General features: G+C 43.4%; 1 protein-coding gene across 6 annotated transcripts in view; it reads right to left on the minus strand.

Moving 5' to 3' along the window:
• Positions 1-22,193, minus strand: part of FLNB (filamin B) — a 160,223-nt gene that overhangs the window by 84,559 nt on the left and 53,471 nt on the right. For all 6 annotated transcript variants that reach the window (XM_077128879.1, XM_077128878.1, XM_077128877.1 and 3 more), the window contains exon 2: positions 349-597. In XM_077128879.1, coding sequence (XP_076984994.1) covers positions 349-517 — 169 coding nt within the window. In that variant the 5' untranslated portion in view covers positions 518-597. The remainder of the gene's footprint in view (positions 1-348; positions 598-22,193) is intronic.

The following is a 22,193-nucleotide window of genomic DNA, read 5'->3' on the forward strand; positions in this document are numbered from 1 at the left end:
AGGCCAAGCCAACTAACAGGACCACATGTTCCTGCCAAAGCCAGCAGGAAACTAGGACCCATTGTGGGTAGAAGCAGGACTTTAGAGTCTGGAAACTGCTCGAACAGCTACATCGGGTATTTGAATAAACCACTGAATTTAATGCTGCAGGATATACCTGCAGACCTGCCAATGAAAGGGTAAACAGACTCATTTTTAGTTCCATTACCTGTCTTCAGTTACAATGGGCTAAAACGAGAAGAAAAACCCCAAATCAACAACAAAACCAGTTTTCATATTGAAATGGAGACGCGGGTCCCCAATAACAGCAGAGACCCCCATCCAGAAAAGGCCACCACAGGCACCCACCTGGAGCACAGCTGTCTACCAGGGCTCCCAGGGCTTTGCCGTCCTGCCAGTTCTGGTTAAAGTTGGTGATAGGCAGGTAGGGGATCTTGTTCTGAATCCACCCCAGTAGCCGCTGCTTTGGTGTCTGCTTCTTGGCATCATCGTCCCCTTCGTCCTCCCACACGGGCATGGAGATGGAGTAGTGGAGGATCAGCGTCCACACCAAGCCCAAGATGAGCTTCAGGTTCCCATCCACGATGGCTTTGCTGTCTGGGCAGAGAGGCACAGGCTTGGTCATTCCTTTGGGTTATACAAGTGTGAATCATGCTCTTTGTACAAAAAAAGGAATGAGATTCTCATCAATTAGGGAACCATAAAAAAATATTTAGGAATGAAAGGATATAATGTCTGGAATCTGGTTCAACACACTTGGAATGAGAATAGATGAAATACGATTGGTAAAATGCTAATCATAGTAACACGGTCAGTGGTACATAACAGATGCACCATACAACTGTCTCTATTTTTGCATAAATTTTTCCATAACAAAAAGGTTTGGAAATGTAAAGACTCAATTAAAAAAAAAAGGACATAACTCAATTAAAAAATGGGTAAAGGACTTGAATAGACATTCTCCAAAGAAGAAATACATATGGTCAACAAGCACATGAAAAGAGGCTCAATAGCATTAGCCATTAGAGAAATGCCGATCAAAACCACAATGAATGACACCAGAAGGAAAGACAGAAGATAAAGACTGGAACCAAACACCTCAGCAAAACCTAGACTGGACAATCATGGCAATTAAATGTACAAATATAGGAATGTTTTTACATGAGGGACAACAAATGAATGTCAACATTGCATGATGTTGAAAACAGGGTAGTATACGGAAAAATACAATCAATACAAACTAGAGTTTATAGTTAATGATAACTTTGTAATATGCTTCCATTAAATGTAACAAAGGCAACATACCAAAGTTAAAAGTGAATAAGAAGGGGATATAAGGGAGGGATATGGAATTCTTGGTGGTGGTGTCGTTTCTCTTTTATTTTTTTATTTTATATTGTTCATTTTTTTCCCCTCTTATTTCTTTACAGAAGTAATGGAAATATCCTTATATAGAATATGGTGGTAAAAGAATAACTATGCGATTATAATGGGAACCATTCATTTACTTAGGATGGATTGCTCGGGGTGTGAAAAAAACTATTTAAAAATAAACAGAAAGATACAAGTGTTGAAGAAAATGTGGAGAGAGAGAGATGTACTTATTCATCATTGGTAGGAAAGCAGAATGGTGCAGCCCCTCTGGAAGGCAGTGGTGGCTCAACAAGAGGCTAAGTAAAGGGTTGCAACATAAACCTGCAACCCCATTATTAGGCAAAATACTTGGAAGAACTGAAACCAGGGATGCAAATGGAAATTTGCACACTGGTATTATGGCAGCAGAATTCACATTTACGATGGATGGAGGTGACCTAAAGGTACATCGACTGATGAACAGAGGGGCAAAGTTTAGTGTATATATACAATGGAATATTCATAGCTGCAAGAACAAATGAAGTTATGAGGCATGCAACTAGATGAATGAAACCTGAGGACAGTATGTTGAGTGAAATAAGCCAGAAACAAAACTCAAACATTATATTATAACGCCTCATTAATATGAACTAACTCTAATGTACAAACTCTGAGAATTGAATTTGAGAGCATAGGTCATCAGGGAAAAGCTTATTGTAAAGATTCCTGGATTGTAAAGTCTTAAAGCAGTCACATCTATTCCAGAGTTACTTCTAAATTCTGGGATTCGTAGCTCATTGTGTATAACCTGGTTATTCCCTACAACTTAGGGTATCTGTGTGACACCCAAGACTCAGAGCTAGAGTTCTGCAGCTATGAAAGTAGCATTACCTCATATACCAAATGCTAAGCTGAAAAAGGGATTAGATTTCAGTTAGAGATATAAATGAAGCTGAACTTGTTAAGACTAAGTTAATCAGACTAAAGCATAAAGTATGATATTGACTTGTATTTTAAACTTCAACTTCTGTATGAGACCAAAGGAAGAGCTGTTTATTTGATGCAAAGTTTATATTTTTGATAGAATACTATGTTTTTTAACCTGTATGGTCAGTTTATTCAAACACCATAATTACATGGAACCGTGAATAGGAAGTGAATCTTGTTGGTTTGTCCCAAAGAAATATGGGCAGAAAATAAAAAAAGTATTAGCAAAGTCTCCTAGAGGGACTGGGGAAAAATGTGGAAATATTAAACTTCCCCACCTGGGGAATTTCTGATATTCTTGCAAGCATTGGGGACTACCAATTTAATAGGCCAAGCCCTTAATCTTGGGGCTTGCTCTTATGAAAATTACTCCTGCAAAGGAGAAGCTAAGCCTAGCGATAATTATGCCTAAAAGTCACCCCCAGAGAACTTCTTTTGTTACTCAGATGTGGCCTCTCTCCCTGAGCCAATTCTGCGGGTAAACTCATTGCCCTGAAATGCAAATCAAAACCACAATGAGATATCATCTCACACCCACCAGAATGGCTATTATCAATAAACAGAAAATGACAAGTGCTGGAGAGGATATGGAGAAAGAGGCACACTTGTCCACTGTTGGTGGGAATGTAAAATGGTACAACCGCTGTGGATGGCAGTTTGGCGGATCCTCAGGAAGCCAAGTATAGAATTGCCATATGATCCAGCAATACCATTGCTAGGTATCTACTCATATGACATGAGAGCAAGGACACAAATGGACATTTGCACATCAATGTTTATAGCAGCATTATTTACAATTGCCAAGAGACGGAATCAGCCCAAATGTCCATCAACAGACAAGAGGCTAAACAAGCTGCGGTATATACATATGATAGAATATTATGCAGCTGTAAAACAGAATAAAGTTAAGAAGTATGTAACAAAATGGACGAACCTTGAGGACATTATGCTGAGTGAGATTAGCCAAAAACAAAAGGATAAATACTGTATGGTCTCACTGATATGAACTAACATTAATGAACGAACTTGGAGAATTTCAGTTACGAACAGAGACCATCAAGAGAAAGATATAGGGTAGATACTGGGTAATCAGAGCTGAAGGGATGCAGATTGTGTAACAGAACTGATTATAAAAATTCAGAAATGAATAGCACAATACCACCTAACTGTAATACAATAATGTTAGAACACTGAATGAAGCTGAATTTGAAAATGATAGAGGGAGGAGGCCTGGGGGCACAAATGAGATCAGAAGGAAAGAAAGATGATAAAGACTGAGATGGTATAATCTAGGAATGCTGAGAGTGTATAATGATAGTGACTAAATGTACAAATTTAAAAATGTTTTGCATGAGGAAGAACAAAGGAATGTCAACACTGCAGGGTGTTGAAAATAGATGGTTATAATATTTTGAAACTTTAACTTATGTGTGAGAATAAAGCAAAAAATATTTATTTGGTACGAAATTTATATTTTGACTAGTGCATTTCCTAATATAACTTATATGGACAGCTTAATTGAACACCATTAAGTACATGGAACCTTGAGTAGGGCATGACATTTTGTAGATTTGTCCAGAGTGATACCCCAATAAATCCAAGAGTGATCTGAACAGTGAATAAAAAAGTATTTGCAAAGTCCCCTTGGGGGAATGTGAGAAAGGAGGGAAATTCAACTTCCCCAAGTGGAGAATTCTTGACATTCTCACAAGCAGTGGGGACAACCAAGCAATAGGCTGAGCCCCCAATCTTGGGATTTGTCCATATGAAACTTAACCCCGCAAAGGAATAGGCTAAACCTACTTAAAATTAGGCCTAAAAGTCACCCCCAAGAGAACCTCTTTTATTGCTCAGATGAGGCCTCTCTCTCATTCTCAACCAACACGACAAGCAAACTCACTTCCTTACCCCTCTCTACGTGGGACATGACTCCCAGGGGTGTGGACTTTCCTGGCAATGTGGGACAAAAATCCTAGAATGAGCTGGGACTCAGCATCAAGGGATTGAGAAAACCTTCTCGACCAAAAGGGGGAAGAGAGAAATGAGAAAAAATAAAGTGTCAATGGCTGAGAGATTCCAGAGTCAAGAGGTTATCCTGGAGGCTATTCTTACGCATTGAATAGATATCACCTTTTTAGTTAAGGCATAACAGAGAGGTTGGAGGGAACTGCCTGAAAATGTAGAGCTGTGTTCCAATAGTCACGTTTCTTGGAGATGACTGTATAATGATACAGCTTTCGCAATGTGACTGACTTTGTGATTGTGAAAACCTTGTGTCTGATGCTTCTTTTATCTACCTTATGGACAGATGAGTAAAACATATGGATTAAAAATAAATAAATAATAGGGGGAATAAAAATTAAAATAAATTTAGTAGATTGAAATGCTAGTGATCAATGAAAGGGAGGGGTAAGGGGTACGGTATATATAATCTTTTTTTTTTCTGTTTTCGTTTTATTTCTTTTTCTGAATTGATGTAAATGTTCTAAGAAATGATGAATATGCAACTAAGTGATGATATTGTGAATTACTGAATATATATGTTAATGTTTTAGTTTGTTTGCTAAATTTTTTTTAATTAATAAATAAATTTTAAAAAAACCTCACTGCCCTGCCCCCGAAGTGGGACATGACTCCCAGAGGAGTAAATCACCCTGGCAACATGGGACATGCCTCCTGGCAATGAGCCTGGCCCTGGCATCACAGGATTGAGAAAGCCTTCTTGACCAAATCGGGGTAGAGAAATGAAACAAAGTTTCAGTGGCTGAGAGATTCCAAACAGAACCGACAGGTCATTCTGAGGCTATTCTTATGCATTATATAGATATCTCTTTTTAGCTTTTATTGGATTAGAATAGCTAGAAGGAAAGATCTGAAACTGTTGAACTGTAATCCTGTAGCCTTGATTCTTGAAGATGACTGTATAACCATATAGCTTTAATGGTATGATTGTGTGATTATGAAAGCCTTGTGACTGATACTCCCTTTATCCAGTATATGGACAGATGAGTAAGAAAATAAAGACAAAACATAAATAAATAATAAGGGGGGGAGAAAGGATAAAGGATGTTTTGGGTGTGTTCTTTTTTATATTTATTCTTTTTTTTTGAGTAATGGAAATGTTCAAAAATTGGTTGCGGTGATGAATGCACTGTTATATGATGATATTGTGAACCACCAATTGTATACTTTGGGTGATAATACTGTATGTGAATATATCTCGATAAAATTGCATTTAAAATACCACAACGAGATAAAATTTCACACTCACTAGGATGGCTGTAATTAAAAAAACAACGACAGAAAATGACAAACGTTGGGAATGTGGGTGAGGTTATGAAGAAACTGGAACCCTTGCACATTACTGGGAGGAATGTAAAATGGTGCAGCCATTACAGAAAACAAAAAGTTAAACACCGAACTGCCATATGACCCAGCGATTCCACTCCTCAGTATATACCCCAGATAATTAAAACAAGTACACGTTCACACATGTTCAGAGCAACACTACTCATAATAGATGAAAGTGAAAACAAACCAAATGCCCATCAATGGATAGATGGATACAGTGGAATATTCACTTTCCTTCATAAAAAGGAATGAAATGCTGCAACATGGATAAACATGGATTAAGCATGCTAAGTGGAAGAAGCTAGATACAAAAGGTCCCATATTTATGATTCCATTTATAAGAACTATCCAGAGCAGGCAAATCCATGGCAGAAAGCAGATTACTAGTTGCCAGGGGCTGGGGAGCAAAGGGGATGGGTAAGGGATTTTCTTTGGGGGTGAGGAAATGTTTTGGAACTAGAAAGAGGTGGTGGTTGGACAACATTGTGAATATGCTAAGTATCAATGCTAAGTATCACTTTAAAATGGTTAACTGCATCTTATATGAATTTTACCTCAATAAAAAACAGCTAAAGAAACTACTTCAGAAATAGAGACAGTAAAGGGCATGGTTGCATCCCTGAGATAACCACCTATTAATTATGTGGTATAGTCTAACCACATCATTGTGTGTAAGTGTGTGTACGTGTGTGTGTGTGCACGTACACATATGCATGTGTGTTTGCTTCTCTGAATTTATAGTATACTATACAGTTGGTCTTGAAAGTTTTCTTTTCAGTAATCATTATGTCCTAAACATCTTTTCCCTATAAAAAAGTTGCTTCTGTTCACCCTTCACTTACAGGTTTAAGAGGTCAATTTCCCCTCAAATCTCACCAACAGTGTGTGTTATCCATCATCTTCATCTTTGCTACACTGACAAGTCAGTCATTCATAAGAGGAAGCCATAGCGTAAGGCCAATCCAACTGGGCAAGTGACTGGCCAAAGCCATGGCCCCTTTCTCATCCTCCTGCTGCTTAAGGAACACACCAAACACACTGACCACTCCCCTTCTGGGAAACTTCTTGCCACTGGTTTCCACTACCCATTTCCCTTGTCTTCTCTGCAGCTCTTTGTCCTCTTTCCAAGCTCCATCTACACCATTACAATTCAAACATTACCTTCAGGATCTCTTTCCTGATTTCCATGCAACCCTACCACTCCACCCCACCATCACCACCACCACCAAACACCCTCCAGAGCTAGCCCCATTCTAGCAGGACCCCAAGCTGAAAATGTCAGAACCCTCTTGGAATTCTCCCTCAAACACATAGTTTTCACAATGCGTCAACTCTCCTCCTACCTAAATCACTTGGCAAATCCTTTTCTATAGCCTCCCAAAAAATATGCGACCCCTCTCCCCTCTCTCTTTGACAACCATGGCATTGAATCCAGTGTTCACATAAACCCAGAACAAGCTTTCTCGTCTGATACCTCTGTGCTTCCAAATTCACCAATAGTCCCCACTGCTCACAGTGAAATCCCTTAACAGGCAGAACCTTCAGAACCAAACGGTCTGACTTTCACCTTATCACCACCTCCCCATACTCCATGCGCCAGACTCAACCACTCCTTGTTCTGGACCTCATCTTACTTTGAACCCTTTGGGCTTTACCATGTGTTCTTTACTTTCTTTGTTCAGAAGACCCTCTGCACCACCCCCTTGGGGGACTCATCATTCAAGAGCCAGGTCTAATGGTTGTTGGCGCCTCACTGCCACCAGCATTTGTACAAACGTGCCAGGGTCCTCTCCTTCCTAGGCCTTCCACTCCCACCCCAGCACTGCTGGCTCCTACTGGGGAGTAACTGGGCCATCTTCATCTTGGAGTTCCCACCACCCACGGGCCACCACAATTTTGGTGAAGCACATGCCAAATTGCACTTAAGGAAAAACAACTACAGTATAAGAGCATGAAAGACATACATGCTGTGGGGAGTAGGTGGCATGCCACTCAAAACTGAAAGAGTGAGGCTTTAAAAAAAATTAACCTGATCACTGTTACATCCTCTAGCAACAAAGACCCTCTGTAAAAGCCCATACTCAAACCCAGAGAAATCAGAGGCAGTTTCACGGTTACAGATTCAGTCATAATAAAACTATCTGACACTGGACAAAATGAAGATGATCAACTGGCTGGTAAGACAAACTAAATTCTAGTAATCCTCACTTAAGACTTAAGGTGCCCAGGATTTTCTATGTAATAAATTATATAAATAATAACCTTGAACAGGACCATTCATTTGTAGGGCCCACTGAAAAATAAAAACATAGGGCTCCTTGTCAAAAAGGTATTAAAAATTTCAACATGGTGGCAGCAGAGCATTAAGCCTTTTTAAACCCAGGGACCCTTTCGAGACCAGAAGCTCTGCTACTGCACAGGCTGGATGGCCGTGAAGCAGGCTCTGCAATCAATGAAGCAGCGATAGTCTGCATGAAACACGGGGCGCTGCCCAGAGCCCAGACATCGGAGGAGCTCACCCCACTGGGCTGTGTGTTTTCCGAGGTGCCAGTCTTCGACCTCAACTGAAATTTTTGGATTAGGCGTCCTGCTATGAGGATGTTTTGGATGTGCTGCTGATTACAGAGTTACTACCAACTGATCAGGAGAAATTCCAGGTCAAACAATTTCCTGTGCTGGTTTCCTTTATTCAAGCTAAAGGGAGAATAGTCTTCAAAAGAGGTGGGATGTGGGGGTTGGGGGTGGGGGTGGGGGTGTAAGGAAATAAGCTGTGTGTTTTTTCTTATCATTAGTAGGGTAATGGGGGTGGCATATATCCCTTGCACTGTGCAAGATCCGAATGGCGAAGAAATCTCATCCAGACATGGGCATCAGTCCACAAGGCAGAAACTGTCGTGAGTTACGTGTAAGTGTTCTTCAAAAGCAAACTTGCAAGAAAGAAAGAAAGAAAACTTGCAGATTTAATTCATAAATCAAAGCATGAGACTAGTTTGTTCTATTTTTACCCATCTTACACATGTTGGTCTAAAAGAGTGAGACATGAGTCTTTAAAAAAAAAACCTGGGGGGAAATATGAACCAGCTAAAGTCTGAGCCAAATTTAAGAAAAACACAATGCCCAGAACTTCTGTTTCCAATGAATTCAAGGTGGGTGTCCAAATGGGAAAGCTCCCATTAAGGTCTCATTGGAATAAATGATGGCTTCGTTCTGCTGCCATAAGGAGCTGGAGGGAGAGCAGTCCTCATTCCAAAAGTGATTTTGACAGGTGATGGTTCAAATGCTTAAACGAACTTTTGGAAAAATAAAAAGATGGCGACCAGCCCAAAAGGCCTCATGGGTTCCCGCTGACATGAAATAGGAGACTCCCCCATGCCCTGAAAATAAAATACTACATGGCTTCACACTGTCAATGTCTGATCGCACTGTCAATGTCTGATCATGACAGCAGATTACAGAGCTTTCAGGCTTGACTACACTCCACAGTGTTTATGCCAAGTGTAAACATAGAACAGAAATAATAAAGGAGGAAAAGGCCAGATGAGCCAGAAGCCTCTCCAGCAGGATTCCATGATGTTAAGAGCTGCTCTTTCAGGAATAAAATAAGCCAACACCTGCCACGCCTACCCAACCATCTAAAAGCTGCGTAGATTGTGGTGGGCTGGAATCTGGTTACGGGTTTCTCCTCCCCGAATCCAACCAATTGGAGACATCATGGAACTGGTCCCAGCTCTGCCCAACAATGTACCTCAAACCACACACACTTTCTTGAACTACTTCAAGTTATCTGGTGTTGCTTATAAATTGGGGTGGTGGCTTTTTAATAGCTAGAAAGTCAATCTGAGCTACTGCAAATTCTAGGATGGTATATTTTTATGTCATTTGAGTACATCAGTTTTTGAGTCCTGGTTAAGAAGCATTCTGGAAGGAGCGCACATATGTGGGTGGAAACCAGCTATTTTTAGTCAGTCCTCCAAAGCTGGTTGTATCTTGGAAGCATCTATCCTTTGCAGAGAAGTTTCCCAGATGACAGGGAGATGGTGATCTTTCACGTCTCTCTACTCACATCAGGAGGGACCAGGTTCATGCAGCTATCTGTACGCATTTCGGGGAGTTCTGGAAGCCAATTCAGGGATCTTCTCTCCTGGCTGTTACTGATCAACCAGGGTAGCAGGGGTGGTGGCCTGTGAGGAGACGCCCGAGCAGATACCATTCTGAATTTTTGCCCTCCTGGGTAAGGACAACAGATCATCCTCTGACCACATTGCAGCAAGTGCTGGTCAGAAACAGCAAACAAGAGACTGCAGGAATCAGGAGAGGTAGAGGTTTCTGAGGCCCGACTTCGAGTGTGTCACCAAGGGCACACCCACACTGTGGCTGGGCCATCTAGGGGACAAGCAGCACACACTCTGCTCCCTGCCCTCTCCCCTCGGTTGCCCTATGAGCGGCAGTGTGGCAGAGTGGTTACAAGTTCAGGCTCTGGAACCAGAGAGTTCTACTACCTATGTGACTTTGAACAAGCCAACTCCCCTCTCAGCCTCATTTTTCTTCATCTGCCAAATGGGAATGATCACAACCAACCTCTTCATAGGGCTCCTGTGAATGCAGGTCTACCAAGAGTAGAACACAGTGCCTGGTGTACAGAAGGTACTTAATGCTACCTCCCTCCCTCTCTCACTTACTGACCTAATATTTGAGTATTTACTATGTACCAAACACCCTTCCCCAAAGCCAGAAGCCTAGAAACTATAACCCAAGTGCTGCATGCAAGCAGGAAATGAGAGGGAAGAAAATGCCTTGTGAATTAACAAGTGGATGAAATGTCAAATGTTTCACTTCTCTGAGCCAAGCAATTTATTAGGAAGGAGTGACCACAGCATCCAGAGGTCCCTGCTGCCCCGTTTCAAGGGCAGGCTGACCTACAACACTATAAGGAACACAGGTTTACAAGCCCTGTGCAATGAGGACCCTGGGTGGTGTAGGAGACCAACATGGGCCAAGATCCCAGAGAAGAAGCAAGAATTGCCCAGATACTACTGATCAATTGTTATCAGACCTTCTTGAAGGAGAATCTCGAAAGACCAGTCCATAAGGGTCCAAGGGTCTGACACCCTCCCTGACTTTCCCACTCTGCCTAGGAACTCTCTTCTACAACCACCTCTGCAATCCTAGAATAATCCCCTGTTAAATACCCTCTCCATGCCAAGAACCTTCTCTTACAACTGCAGTGAAGTAATCTGTGACCTGTCTGCCTCGCTGCTCAAAGCGTCAGTTCCATGAAGTCGGGAACTGGGTGGGTTTTACTCTCTGCTGTCCCCACAGCCCAGTACATGTGACCATTTGGGGGACAAAAAGCTGCTACCCAGCCAGCTCCCTACTGTCTTGTCTCCGTGACCGTGGGAAGCAGTGTTTATGTTGCACACTCACACAGCCTTTCAGACAGAATTCTAAACTGCTCGACTGTGGCCCTCTCTGCAGCCCCAGCAGGTGGCACGGCATCTGGCATAGAAGGAAGGCTGGAAAGAGCTGCTATGGGTGCAGGATCTGGGGACAGTGGCCTCAGCTCCACCACCTGCTAGCCGTTAGGACCCTGGCCAAGTAATCTATACCTCTGCACCTCAATTTCTTCACCTGTAAATTGGGACTAATTAGAACATAAGCATAGGACTGCTGGGAAGACTAAAGGGTATAACATACCTCCAGCACTTGGTACAGACCCCAGGAACTAGTGAGAATTCTCACTGATTGACTATTATTAGTAGGATACTCACCACTACTGACTTCAACATGTTGTTATCAGTCTTTAAGACAAAAGGGACAAAAGCAGGAGAAGAAAGTGAAAGTTCAGCAGTTGAAGGTGGTGACCTGTATATTTACACTGTGGTTTCTTATCAGCTTCGATCACTTGGGTCCTTGGCAGCAGCAGCAGCAGCCCGTGAAGGGCTGTCCCCAAGGGAACCTACACAGCAGAGATCAGATGACCTGAGCCCAGACCCCCAGCAGCGAGTCCCAGGCCCCAGGAGGCGTGGGGCCGGATGCTCAGTCCACCCCAGGCCAGCCTTGATGCCTGTCTCCATCCTGTCTTCCTTCTGAGCCTGAAAAGACCATGGCTGAATTGTAGACCTCAGTTGTCCAAACGAGGCCTATGGGCAGTTTACCACTTAGCTCAGTTCCTCAGTCAAAACCCAGCCACCCACCCCTGAGGCCACTGAGAGGCGAAACATTTATGGTCAGCTGCTCAGGACCAAGGCCACATTTCAGGAAGATAATGGACTGTGCACTTTGGCTCTATCCCTAACCTCTCACATTGCAAAGGCCTGTGTTTAGGTCACTGGGGGGCCTTCTAAGTGCCCCCAATGTCCCTGGACAGAATGAAGGGGCCCAGGTTGGCTTCTCTCCTTAAACCAGCAACAGGGCTACATGTGGGAAACAGACCAAGTCTTAACCAGGTGACTCATGCCTCCAGTGACTGAAGCATGTCTGTGGTCAAAGGCCACTCACTGGCCACTAAAATCCTTTCTCCCTTTCTTCCAGACACGTGGCTTCCAGATGGATGGCACTTTCTAGCCCCTGAGGCAGTTCGATGGTGCTGTCTATCTCACCAATGGACAGTGAGCAGAAGGAAGGGTGCCGTTATTCTGGAACCTGAGGTCATAGGTGTGCCTCCTTCAAGCACTCTTTCCCCTACTGCCAGCCAAGCCCTGGGCATCGCTGTCACCCAGCACTAACCTGCTGCCCTAGGAGAGGCCTGAGCAAGGCGATGGAAGGAACCTGGGTCCCAGAATATGGCACCCACCAAACTGGAGACTGAAAAGACACATTTTTACTATTTTAAGCCAGTGTGTACGTGTACGGGTGTATGCATGTTTTTTCAATGTGCAGCAGTTTATGACAAGGATGTTCAAGACGTTGGAAGATCTGAAGTGACCCTTACACGGGCCAATTTCAATCAGTAAGATAAAACACAGACCACAGTAAAATACAGGTAGACTAAGGTATTGGTGTCAGCTGGATTTTCAATTCTTCTTCCTTCTTATGAACTAGTCAAGTTTCATAAAAGAGTTGTTTGAGTTATTGACCAATTTTTATATATCAATACGGCAAGGGACAGATACAAAGAGTTCATTTGGGAAGTCTTTTTATCTTAGCAATTCATATTGAATTTTTTTTTTCATGAGCATGCCGAACCTGGGTCTCTGGCATGGCAGGTGAGAATTCTGCTACAGAGCCAACATCATACCACCCTATCTTAGCAATTTTTAAAGAGATGATACAATAAGATCAGGGCTGGCAAATGGTGCTGGCACACAAGATGAAAACTTTCTCACTGTGTTGAGAAGGATTCTGAGGCCACATCTGGATTCAGCAGAAAAGACTTCTAAAATTACCTACGTCTGCCAAGGCACAGGGAATAAAGGCTCAGCAAGGAAGATTACTTTGCAAATTAGCAATGCCCACCTTGGGCATGGCATGGGAGAGTGGTGGCCAGCATTGCTCTGCAACGAAATTTAGTAAACATTCCCAAATCTCTGATTCCTACTATAGGCCTGTAATACATTCCTTATGCATAACCTCAGACTTCAAATTTCCTATTTGGCCAACTACTCCTTCTGTTCTCTCTCACTTGGACAATTTTTGCCTGAATTAGTTGTAACAAATCATTTTACAAATACCTCACTTTTAATTCAGTGCAGTGTTATGTAGAATTTCGGATCATGGACCCTTATGACAGCATACTTCTCCAAGATTTATCCCAAACACCTTATTTCTGGCTATGAGGCACCACTTCACTTAATAGCTTAACTCCCATCGCCCAGGGGGCTTTCCTTTCCATACCACTTTTGGAAAGTTTCTATCACTTTGAGAATGACTTCATATCCAACAATAAAGCAACACTAGATTAAATGAGATGGTTATACCAAAGGGCCTAGAATATAGTGAGTATCCTCCCACTTACTATTATTAGAAATCCTTGAAAAGTTAGACCGCAAAAAAGGAAGGAAAAAAAGGAAATACTTTCCAAAATGTTCACAGCAGCACATTCTAAGCTAGGTTTCTGACCCCAAGGCTGCAGGCCCCTGCACGAACTCATTTTGTGATCACATGGTTCTCCTGGGCGACCGGCTGGACAAGGTCCCCAAGGGCTCCCGAGCATGAGAGGCAGGGTGAGGGCCCCAGAGGCCAACCCAGGGAGGCATGCGCTAAGTAACCCCCAGCAGAAACTGGCGAGGCCTCAGCCTGGTGGCGTCCATCCTCTGGCTACCGGCTCCCAGCCACAGTGCTCTGAGAACATCTCCAGCTGAAATAATAAACGCTGGCTGTGAAGAGACGTCCTTGTAACCTTTTGACTCTGGCTGAGCCAACAGTTTTGCATGTGGTGATGCTACCTCACCTGAAATGCAACTCACTCTCCCAGGAGCCCAAACAGGCGGCCCCTGGAGCAGGTCACTGGGAAAGGGGTGAGGGGCAGAGGGGCCCTGCCTGGGAAAGCCTCCTGGGTGTCTCATCCCCTCACACCAACAGCAGCTAAAATATGACACAGCTTCCTCTTCCAGACTTCTCTTGTCCAGGTCCTACATGACATGCATCACCTCTCTTGACAGCTCGCGAGGACCCTGTGAAGGTGGCTTTTACAGTTAATCCCGTTTCACAGATGAGAAGACAGAGGCCCACAGAAGTGAAGTGACATGACAGCAGAGCCTAGACTTAAACCCAGTTCTCTCTCTCGCCATATCCCAACTTCTCACCTGCACTGCTTCCCAGAATACACATTATCTTACAACAGCTCAATGTTTTACAGATAAGGAAACTGAGCCCCGGGGAGTGACTGCTCACAGTCACAGGACCAGAAAATAGGTGCATTGGGGAGGTGAACCAGGCTTTTCCAACCCCAAGGCAGGGCCTCTGAACTTCTACCTGCCCCAGTCATTCTCACAGTCCGTAAATGCTGGAGGAGAAAAGCATGGCAGGCAGACAGCATGGCAATGATAGCATAAGCTGGGAGGAGCAGGCTAGGAGTAAGAGCTGGATTCTAGCCCCCTTGGCTCCACTGTGACTTACTCAGCCTCCACTATACTCCAGGGACAGGGTGGTTCTAGGATGATGGTGGCCTGGCCCTGTGCATCCAGGGGGTCCACCGTGCATCTTCCATTGCTTGGCATGTGAACCAGCAAGCTGGGGGAATCAGGGAAGATGGGAGAAGATGATGCAGCTCTGCCCTTATTTACCCAAATGTACTAAGTTGGATTTTCCCTGGAAGACAAAAATTGAATCACTTACAGACCCTAAAAGCTCAAATTGTTCTATCCATCTGTTCTCATATCCAACTAATATTTCCTAAGTGCCTACTGAGTGCCAGGCTCTGTGCTGGATACAAATTTTACTTGTAAGTAAGAAAACAACTTAAACTGGCTTTAAAATACCCCTCAAAGAGGGTAAGCAACAATGGTTCAGTGGCAGAGTTCTCTCCTGCTGTGGCGGAGACCCGGGTTTGGTTCTTGGTGTCTGCCCACGTTAAAATCAGTTTGTTTCTCTACACCACCCCCCACTCCACCCGTAACTCAATCTTACAACCCATATGAGCCTGTTATAGAAATGGCAGCCTGCCCAAAGATTGTGAAGCCATAAAAGAACAAAATCCCAAATTTAAAGTCTTGAATAGGAACCAAGTTGAGGGAAATTCCAAATAATTTATAACTGCTGGCTCTCACTATTTCCAACACAAAGAGGATACAGTTGGAGGAAAGGAAATTTCAGAGGTCAGATCACGCAGGCTGTTTCTCTGCTTTACCTATATATTGACACTTTCCAGCTCCGATACAAGGTCTTTAGGACGATCGGAGGCTTGAATTTGTATGCCCTGGTGAGACAGCCTTTCAACCACAATTACATGAAGACGCCCTTGAAGGCACATCCCACCCGATTACAACAGCGCTTCCTACAAAGTTGCAAAGAGGTTCAGCCCAGAGACACAGCCTACCTCCTGGCAGAAGGAATTCCTCACCACCAAAATCCACAAGTAAAGAGATGGGCTCAGGGATGCGACCGAACCACTCCAATCAAGGGTGGCTCACTTCTCAGTCACTGGGTGTAACCGAAATTGGTAGCCAAGTAACCCATGGGCCAGTGACACCAACCTACTCAGTGATCTGGGCAGAGGCCCTGGTTAGAGGTCAGAAAAGCCCAGTTCACCTCCCAAGTGCAGCTGCTTCCTAGCTGGGTGATTGTGGGGACGCGGGCTCGGTCTTCTCATCCATAAAATGAGAGTAATGGCTGGACTCGTCTCATCCGGCTGTTGTGAGATAATCTAGTGAAGTGGGTAGCATAATGCCTGGTGAGGGTCCCATAATTCTAGCAGACACAACTATGACTATCATTACTACTATTAGCATTACACACATGCACACACACACGTTTGGGGACTAACATTGTAAAGACGATTCAAAGCCATTCAATTCTGGTTCAAGACAGTTCAAAGCCGGATGCCCGAGAACCCAGTCTTCCAACACAGACAAGCATTCCATGTGCTAAAAAACCACAAGAGTCGGAGACCTGGGATTAAGACTGATAGAATCAAGATGTTCTCTGCTCGGTGAGCTGCTGAATGAACTGGCTGTTTGCTCAAATCTGCAGGCCACCCCATCTCCTCCAGCAGATTCCTGAGCAGTCTGCAGGGGCCAGGCCACCACGGCTAACAGAAAATCAAATTCAAGGTTAATAAATTCAAGTCAAAGTACAAAGTATTCAAGAAAGTTCTTTAATGTTATTTCTTTTTCTAATAGTAGGGGGTGGGGTAGGGTGGGTTTTAGGGAAGACAATTTTGCTACTACAGTGATCTTTAAACATAACAATAATAAAATGGGGAAGAAACTGAAAATAACTGAATTACCTCTCTATGAGTAAATGGTTAAATTAACTTTAAACCATATTCATGTAAAATAATAACAGCCTTCGGTGGAAAAAATGAGAAAGATTTGTTTGTTCCCATAGGGCCAGGCATCAAAGATATATAAAGGGAACCGGACAATTTGCAGAAATACACACTGCACAAATTCTGTATTTAAAAAGCGTCACTACATCGAGACAGAGAACTGGAAGTACTCACACTAACCTGCCCTCACTGGCTCTCTCTGAGAAGAGGACTGGGGCGGGGGGGGGAGCTGGTGAAAGGGGGTTCACCTTTTTTGTTACATACCTCACTGCCATTTAAATTTTTAAAATATTAACTACATATATTACTTTTACAATAAATTTTTAGACATACCATCACCAGAAAGATGCAGATATGTACATGTGAATGAACTATTAATTTTTTTTTAATTACTTGTTGGAGATGTAATAGAGAGGCTGGAGGGAAATGCCTGAAAATGTAGAGCTGTGTTCCAGGAGCCATGTTTCTTGATGATGAATAGCTGTCACAGTGTGACTGTGTGATTGTGAAAACCTTGTGCCTGATGCTCCTTCTACCTACCTTGTCAACAGACGAGTAGAACATATGGAATAAAAATAAATAATAGGGGAAACAAATGTTAAAATAAATTTAGTTTGAAATGCCAGTGATCAATGAAAGGGAGGGGTAAGGGGTATGGTATGTATGATTTTTTTTTTCCTGTTTTCCTTTTATTTCTTTTTCTCAATAGATGCAAATGTTCCAAGAAATAACCATGATGATGAATATGCAACTATGTGATGATATTGTGAATTACTGATTATATACGTAGAATGGAATGATCAAAATAGGAATGTTTGTGTTTGTTTGGTGTTTTTTGGTATTCAAAAAAATAAAATTAAAAAAATTTTTTAAAAATGACTTGTTGGGATCCTCAGGCACTGATGTGGAAAAACCAATAGGCATTTATCAAATGATAAAAGCAATGACTAGAAATGGCTTCCATTTGAGTAGAGATGTGACTGGGGGGATTACATAATTGGGTTTACAGCTGCATAGAATATCTCTGGAAGAGACAAGAAACGGTCAATCAACAGTGAAGTTGCTTCAGACTAGAAGGGAGGAGGGCGAGGGGAGGGTAGGAGTGAGAGGGAGCTGGCTTTTCATCTCTGTTCTGCATATAAAGGATGTTACTATTAACAAATGAATACATGGGGAGCTTGGGGTGGGGGAAGCTACCAGATTGTCTTTCTGCTTTCTCTTTTCATTATTCACACATGCTGGCCACCTCACTGCCTTCCCAGACCTCAGCCAGACACACCCATGCTGGACAAGGCCTTGTCATTTCCAAACAGCTCGAGGGAGGAGTGAAGACGTTGAGGATTGTAATGCAAGAAGGTAGAGTTATCTGGTTGCATTTGGGCATGTTTTTCAAGCTAACAACAACAAAAACCAACCACTTACCCTCCCGACCTCCATTACCTCCCTTCCTCGGCATCCTAAACGCGCTCTTCCCTCAACGCAGCGGCCCCACCTCTCAGGTAAACATGAAACGGGTAGGCTTGGCCCAAGACCATGGCCCTGCTGAACTCTCGCAACTGCTTTATAAGGTACCACTGGCAACCTCATTCTCCAGATTTAAAAAAACCGATGAACAGATAAGGGAAGCCCAAAGTCACATAACCTATACGTGGTGGCGCTGGGACGTGAATCCAGGTAACAGGACTCCAGAGTATGCCGTTGATTGTCGGCCATCCTCCCTGCAAACCAGCACCCCGGGCAGGGATGAGAAGGAAGAGGCCCATACATGGACTGGATGGGATTACAAAGGCTTTAAAAGCTGTCAGAAGCTAAGGAGGTAAAGAATGCCGAGAATTATATGTCATCCTCCTAAAAAGAGATTTGTTGCTGTGCCCCTGGGCTCTGCCCCGTAATAAACGACCGTGACTGTAAGACAAACGGGCCAAGTGCACAGCGAGTCAGCCTGGCTGCGGAAAAGGAACACATTCTAACATTCCCGAGGCACGCCGTCTGATGCGGGGCAGGCAAACGACACTATAAATATCTACAGCATCACCCCAGCCACCAGCTGCCACAGTTACTAAAGACATGCCGTCCAAGGCCAGATCCCTTTATTGCCAATTCTTCAGCTAAATAGTCCACGGCTGGCGTGAGAAGCTGCTTCCCAGCTCCGCAAGAACACTAGGCCCTCTCTACATCTCAGAGCAGCTCTGCCTAAACGCAGTTCTGGGTAGCATTTAAGCAGCATCCCTTAAGCCACACTCACAACCCTGCCCCTCTCCTCTTATCAATGGGCCATTTGATTTGCCTGAAATCAATTTATTTTTTCTTTTTTCCTCAGCCTAAGCAATTGTAGCTGTAAAATCACTTTGATGCACTAGTTGCATTTTTTGATACTTGTGAAAATACATAATTGTTACAATTGTGTCACACCTAATATGTGGAATACCACATCTTAGAAAAGACTGCTTTAGAATTAGCTGGTTTTCTATGGGCAAAGGGGTCTCTATGGGCAAATAAGCTGGGAACCCACTGAACTGAACAATTTTAAAACGGCTGCAAAATTTCTTCAAAGTCTTTAATATGCAAATGTACACTGACAATATCCAAGAGTGGGCTAGGGGGTCCCCAACATAGCATTTGCCAACTTTATTAGACAAGGGAACTTTTAAGAAATATCATCTCAACGGACACTAATATCCTCCAAAGATAGTTCAGGCAATTTTAATTTAGATTGCCTTTCAGATCCTCTACAGACACATCTCCTGAACACTCCCATAGACTGGGAGATGACACTTTATAAAACTGGTAGCAGTGGGGGTGAGCGAGAGAGGGGCAAGAGACATGAAGGAAGACAGCAAACAAGAAATTGAGGCTTTCTCTAATCTATGGCTCTTTCTGTGGGAGTGATTAAGAAACTAAAACCATGCTACCTCGAATCAACAAACTTTGCAGATAAAGAGCGATAAAACCAGGCTCTCAAAACGTTTCTAATTAAGAGCCACGTCTGCACACCCCTTAACTATGTGTTTATGTAATTCTGGTGATAACCAACTCACTTAAAAACCACATCAAGAAAGAACTTATTGTCCCAGTGTAAACTGTAATTCTTAAACAGAGGCAACGATTTCAAGAAATTCGGGCCAAAACCAGCCTCCTTCTAATGTCAAGGTATTCATTTGCGGACAACTTACTGCCAAGTAGGGAAGACACAGAGATGGAACCTGGCAATTTGGACTGCTGCTAAGTCAGTTGTCCTGATGTGGGCAGTTTGGAATATCAAATTATTGTGAACAGGGAAAACCTCCAGAACTTCCACTCAAGTGCCACTTAACTTTAAACTTCCTATGTGGGAGGAGGGTGGACTCCAAGTAAGAGTTAGTAAAAAATACTTATAATAACTGAAACTCATCCAAGTAGCATTCCTGGTTCTACTCGGAGGTAAAGTGCTCATCGGCATAACAATAGTAGCAATAATCCATGCACTTTGAGTGCTGACTAAATTCACTTCCTAAAACTCCCACAGTATTGGATCCAAGCCTGAGTTTTAATCAACTGTTTTATCAGCAACCTAGAGGTAGGACCCAGGCTCCGTCTTCGCTATCATGGGATCCTGGTCCCATCGTGATCCTTTCACATAGAAGCAGAAAAGGAAAAAGGAGAGGGGGGAGGGGAAAGAAAGGAAACCAAGAACGAGCAACCCCTACTCACTCATCAACCAACCAACCCAACGACCACTAATCAATAACCAATCACCAAACCACTGACCCAGCCAACCAACTATCACACCAACCTCGAAAACCTGATTGGACCTTAATCCTTGACCCCCCTTTCCCATCAAATCCACTTACTCCCCCAATTCTGCTGGCCATAGCCCTCAGGCAAAGCTCCTTCTCAGGGACCCAGGAAACAACGTGAAGGCTGGGCTGGGGAGGCCAAGTCCGAACTCCTTGAACTCCTCAGGAGGGTTACAAAGGCGCTGACTGCTGGTCTCCGCCCATCTCTCCAGCAGCCATTGCCCCAAGTCATCTATACAGTTCTGCTCTGTGCTCCAGCCCCCGACAGGACACCCCGACCTCCGGCTGCAGTCCCTCCAGCTCTCTGCACGTGCTGCTCCCTCATCTCACAAAGGCCTCGTTCTGCACCTTTCACTCTCCGGCTGTCTCAGGGCCATCCTTCAAGATTCAGCCTCCTCGACACACCATCCCCTGCACTCCACACTCAGGCCCTCCCTTCTGACATCTGCCTTATGACCATCTGTAAAGAAGCTCTCACAAAGTGGACATAAATAGAACTTCCCACAAGATCTACTGTGAAACTAAATGTCCAGGACAGGGGGAAAGCAGAGTTGCAGGTCAGCAAGACAAACTATCATCCTAAATCACCCCACGTCTTAATGTCTGAAGGTCTAAGTCAGGGGCTCTTGCTGGCAGAGGGGTCTGTGGACTTGAAGAGGAGAAAAGTTACATCTTTATTTTTACTAACTTCTTTAATTTAGCATTTCCTTCCACCACAAATGTAGACTATAAAACAAGGTTGGATTAATAACACTGTGGCTTTGTCACCAACAGAAATCAGATAATGTCCCATCATATTATGCGGTTGCAGATCTTGAAATATCCTTTACACTCATCACTATTTCAAAACCATGCAGTTGTGAGGCTCCCTGCTAGATCTTTAACATGGTAACAGACATACATTTATTACTACAACTAAATGCTTATTTCTGATAACTGTATTTCAATTTAATTGATTTCCATTGTAACTCCATATAGAGTATTTCATACATTTATTTATTTATTTTATTTTTTATTTTTGCATGGGCAGGCACTGGGAATCAAACCCAGGTCTCTCGCATGGCAGACAGGAACTCTGCCTGCTGAGCCACCATGGCCCGCCCATCTTATACATTTAAAGAACATCTTCCGAGAAATGGTTCACTGTCTTCAGACAGCCAAAGGGATACAAGACACACAAAGAAGCTTAAGAACTCTGGCTTCCATTAATAATTTTTAGAGTCAAGAAGTGAAAGAACTACAGGGATAGGACATTTGGTGAAATGGACCACAAGTGAGTGGGACCATCCCTGTGAGGACGAGGCCTTGGCATCCCTCGTGGGGACTCTTGGAGGTTGCCATCTCCCTCACTCCAGACCACCCACTCCCACACAAGTTATTCTCTCAAATCATAACTACGATCACTCATTCATTCATGTTACTTCCAGTTGAACACCTTCAGTTGCACCCTGTGGACTAAAGCAAAGGTCGGCTAAGTTTTTATGTAAAGGGCCATATAGCAAAGATTTTAGACAGTGTAGGCCATTTAGTTTCTGTCATACAACTCAACTCTGTCATTATAGTGGGAGAGTAGCCATAAATGATATGTAAATCAATGGTCATGGCTCTGTTTATTTAGAAAAAACAACAATAACAGGCAGCAGTCTAGATTTGGCCCAAAGGCCGTGGTTTGCAGACCCCTGGACCACAGCAGCCCTGTGTGAGAGGACTTTCTGGGATGACCGAAATGTTTTATATGCACACTGTCCAATACAGTAGCTACTACCTACCTGTGGCTATTCAGCACGTGAGATGTGGTG

Source organism: Tamandua tetradactyla, chromosome 15 (assembly GCF_023851605.1).
Source record: "Tamandua tetradactyla isolate mTamTet1 chromosome 15, mTamTet1.pri, whole genome shotgun sequence".
NCBI lineage: Eukaryota > Metazoa > Chordata > Mammalia > Pilosa > Myrmecophagidae > Tamandua > Tamandua tetradactyla.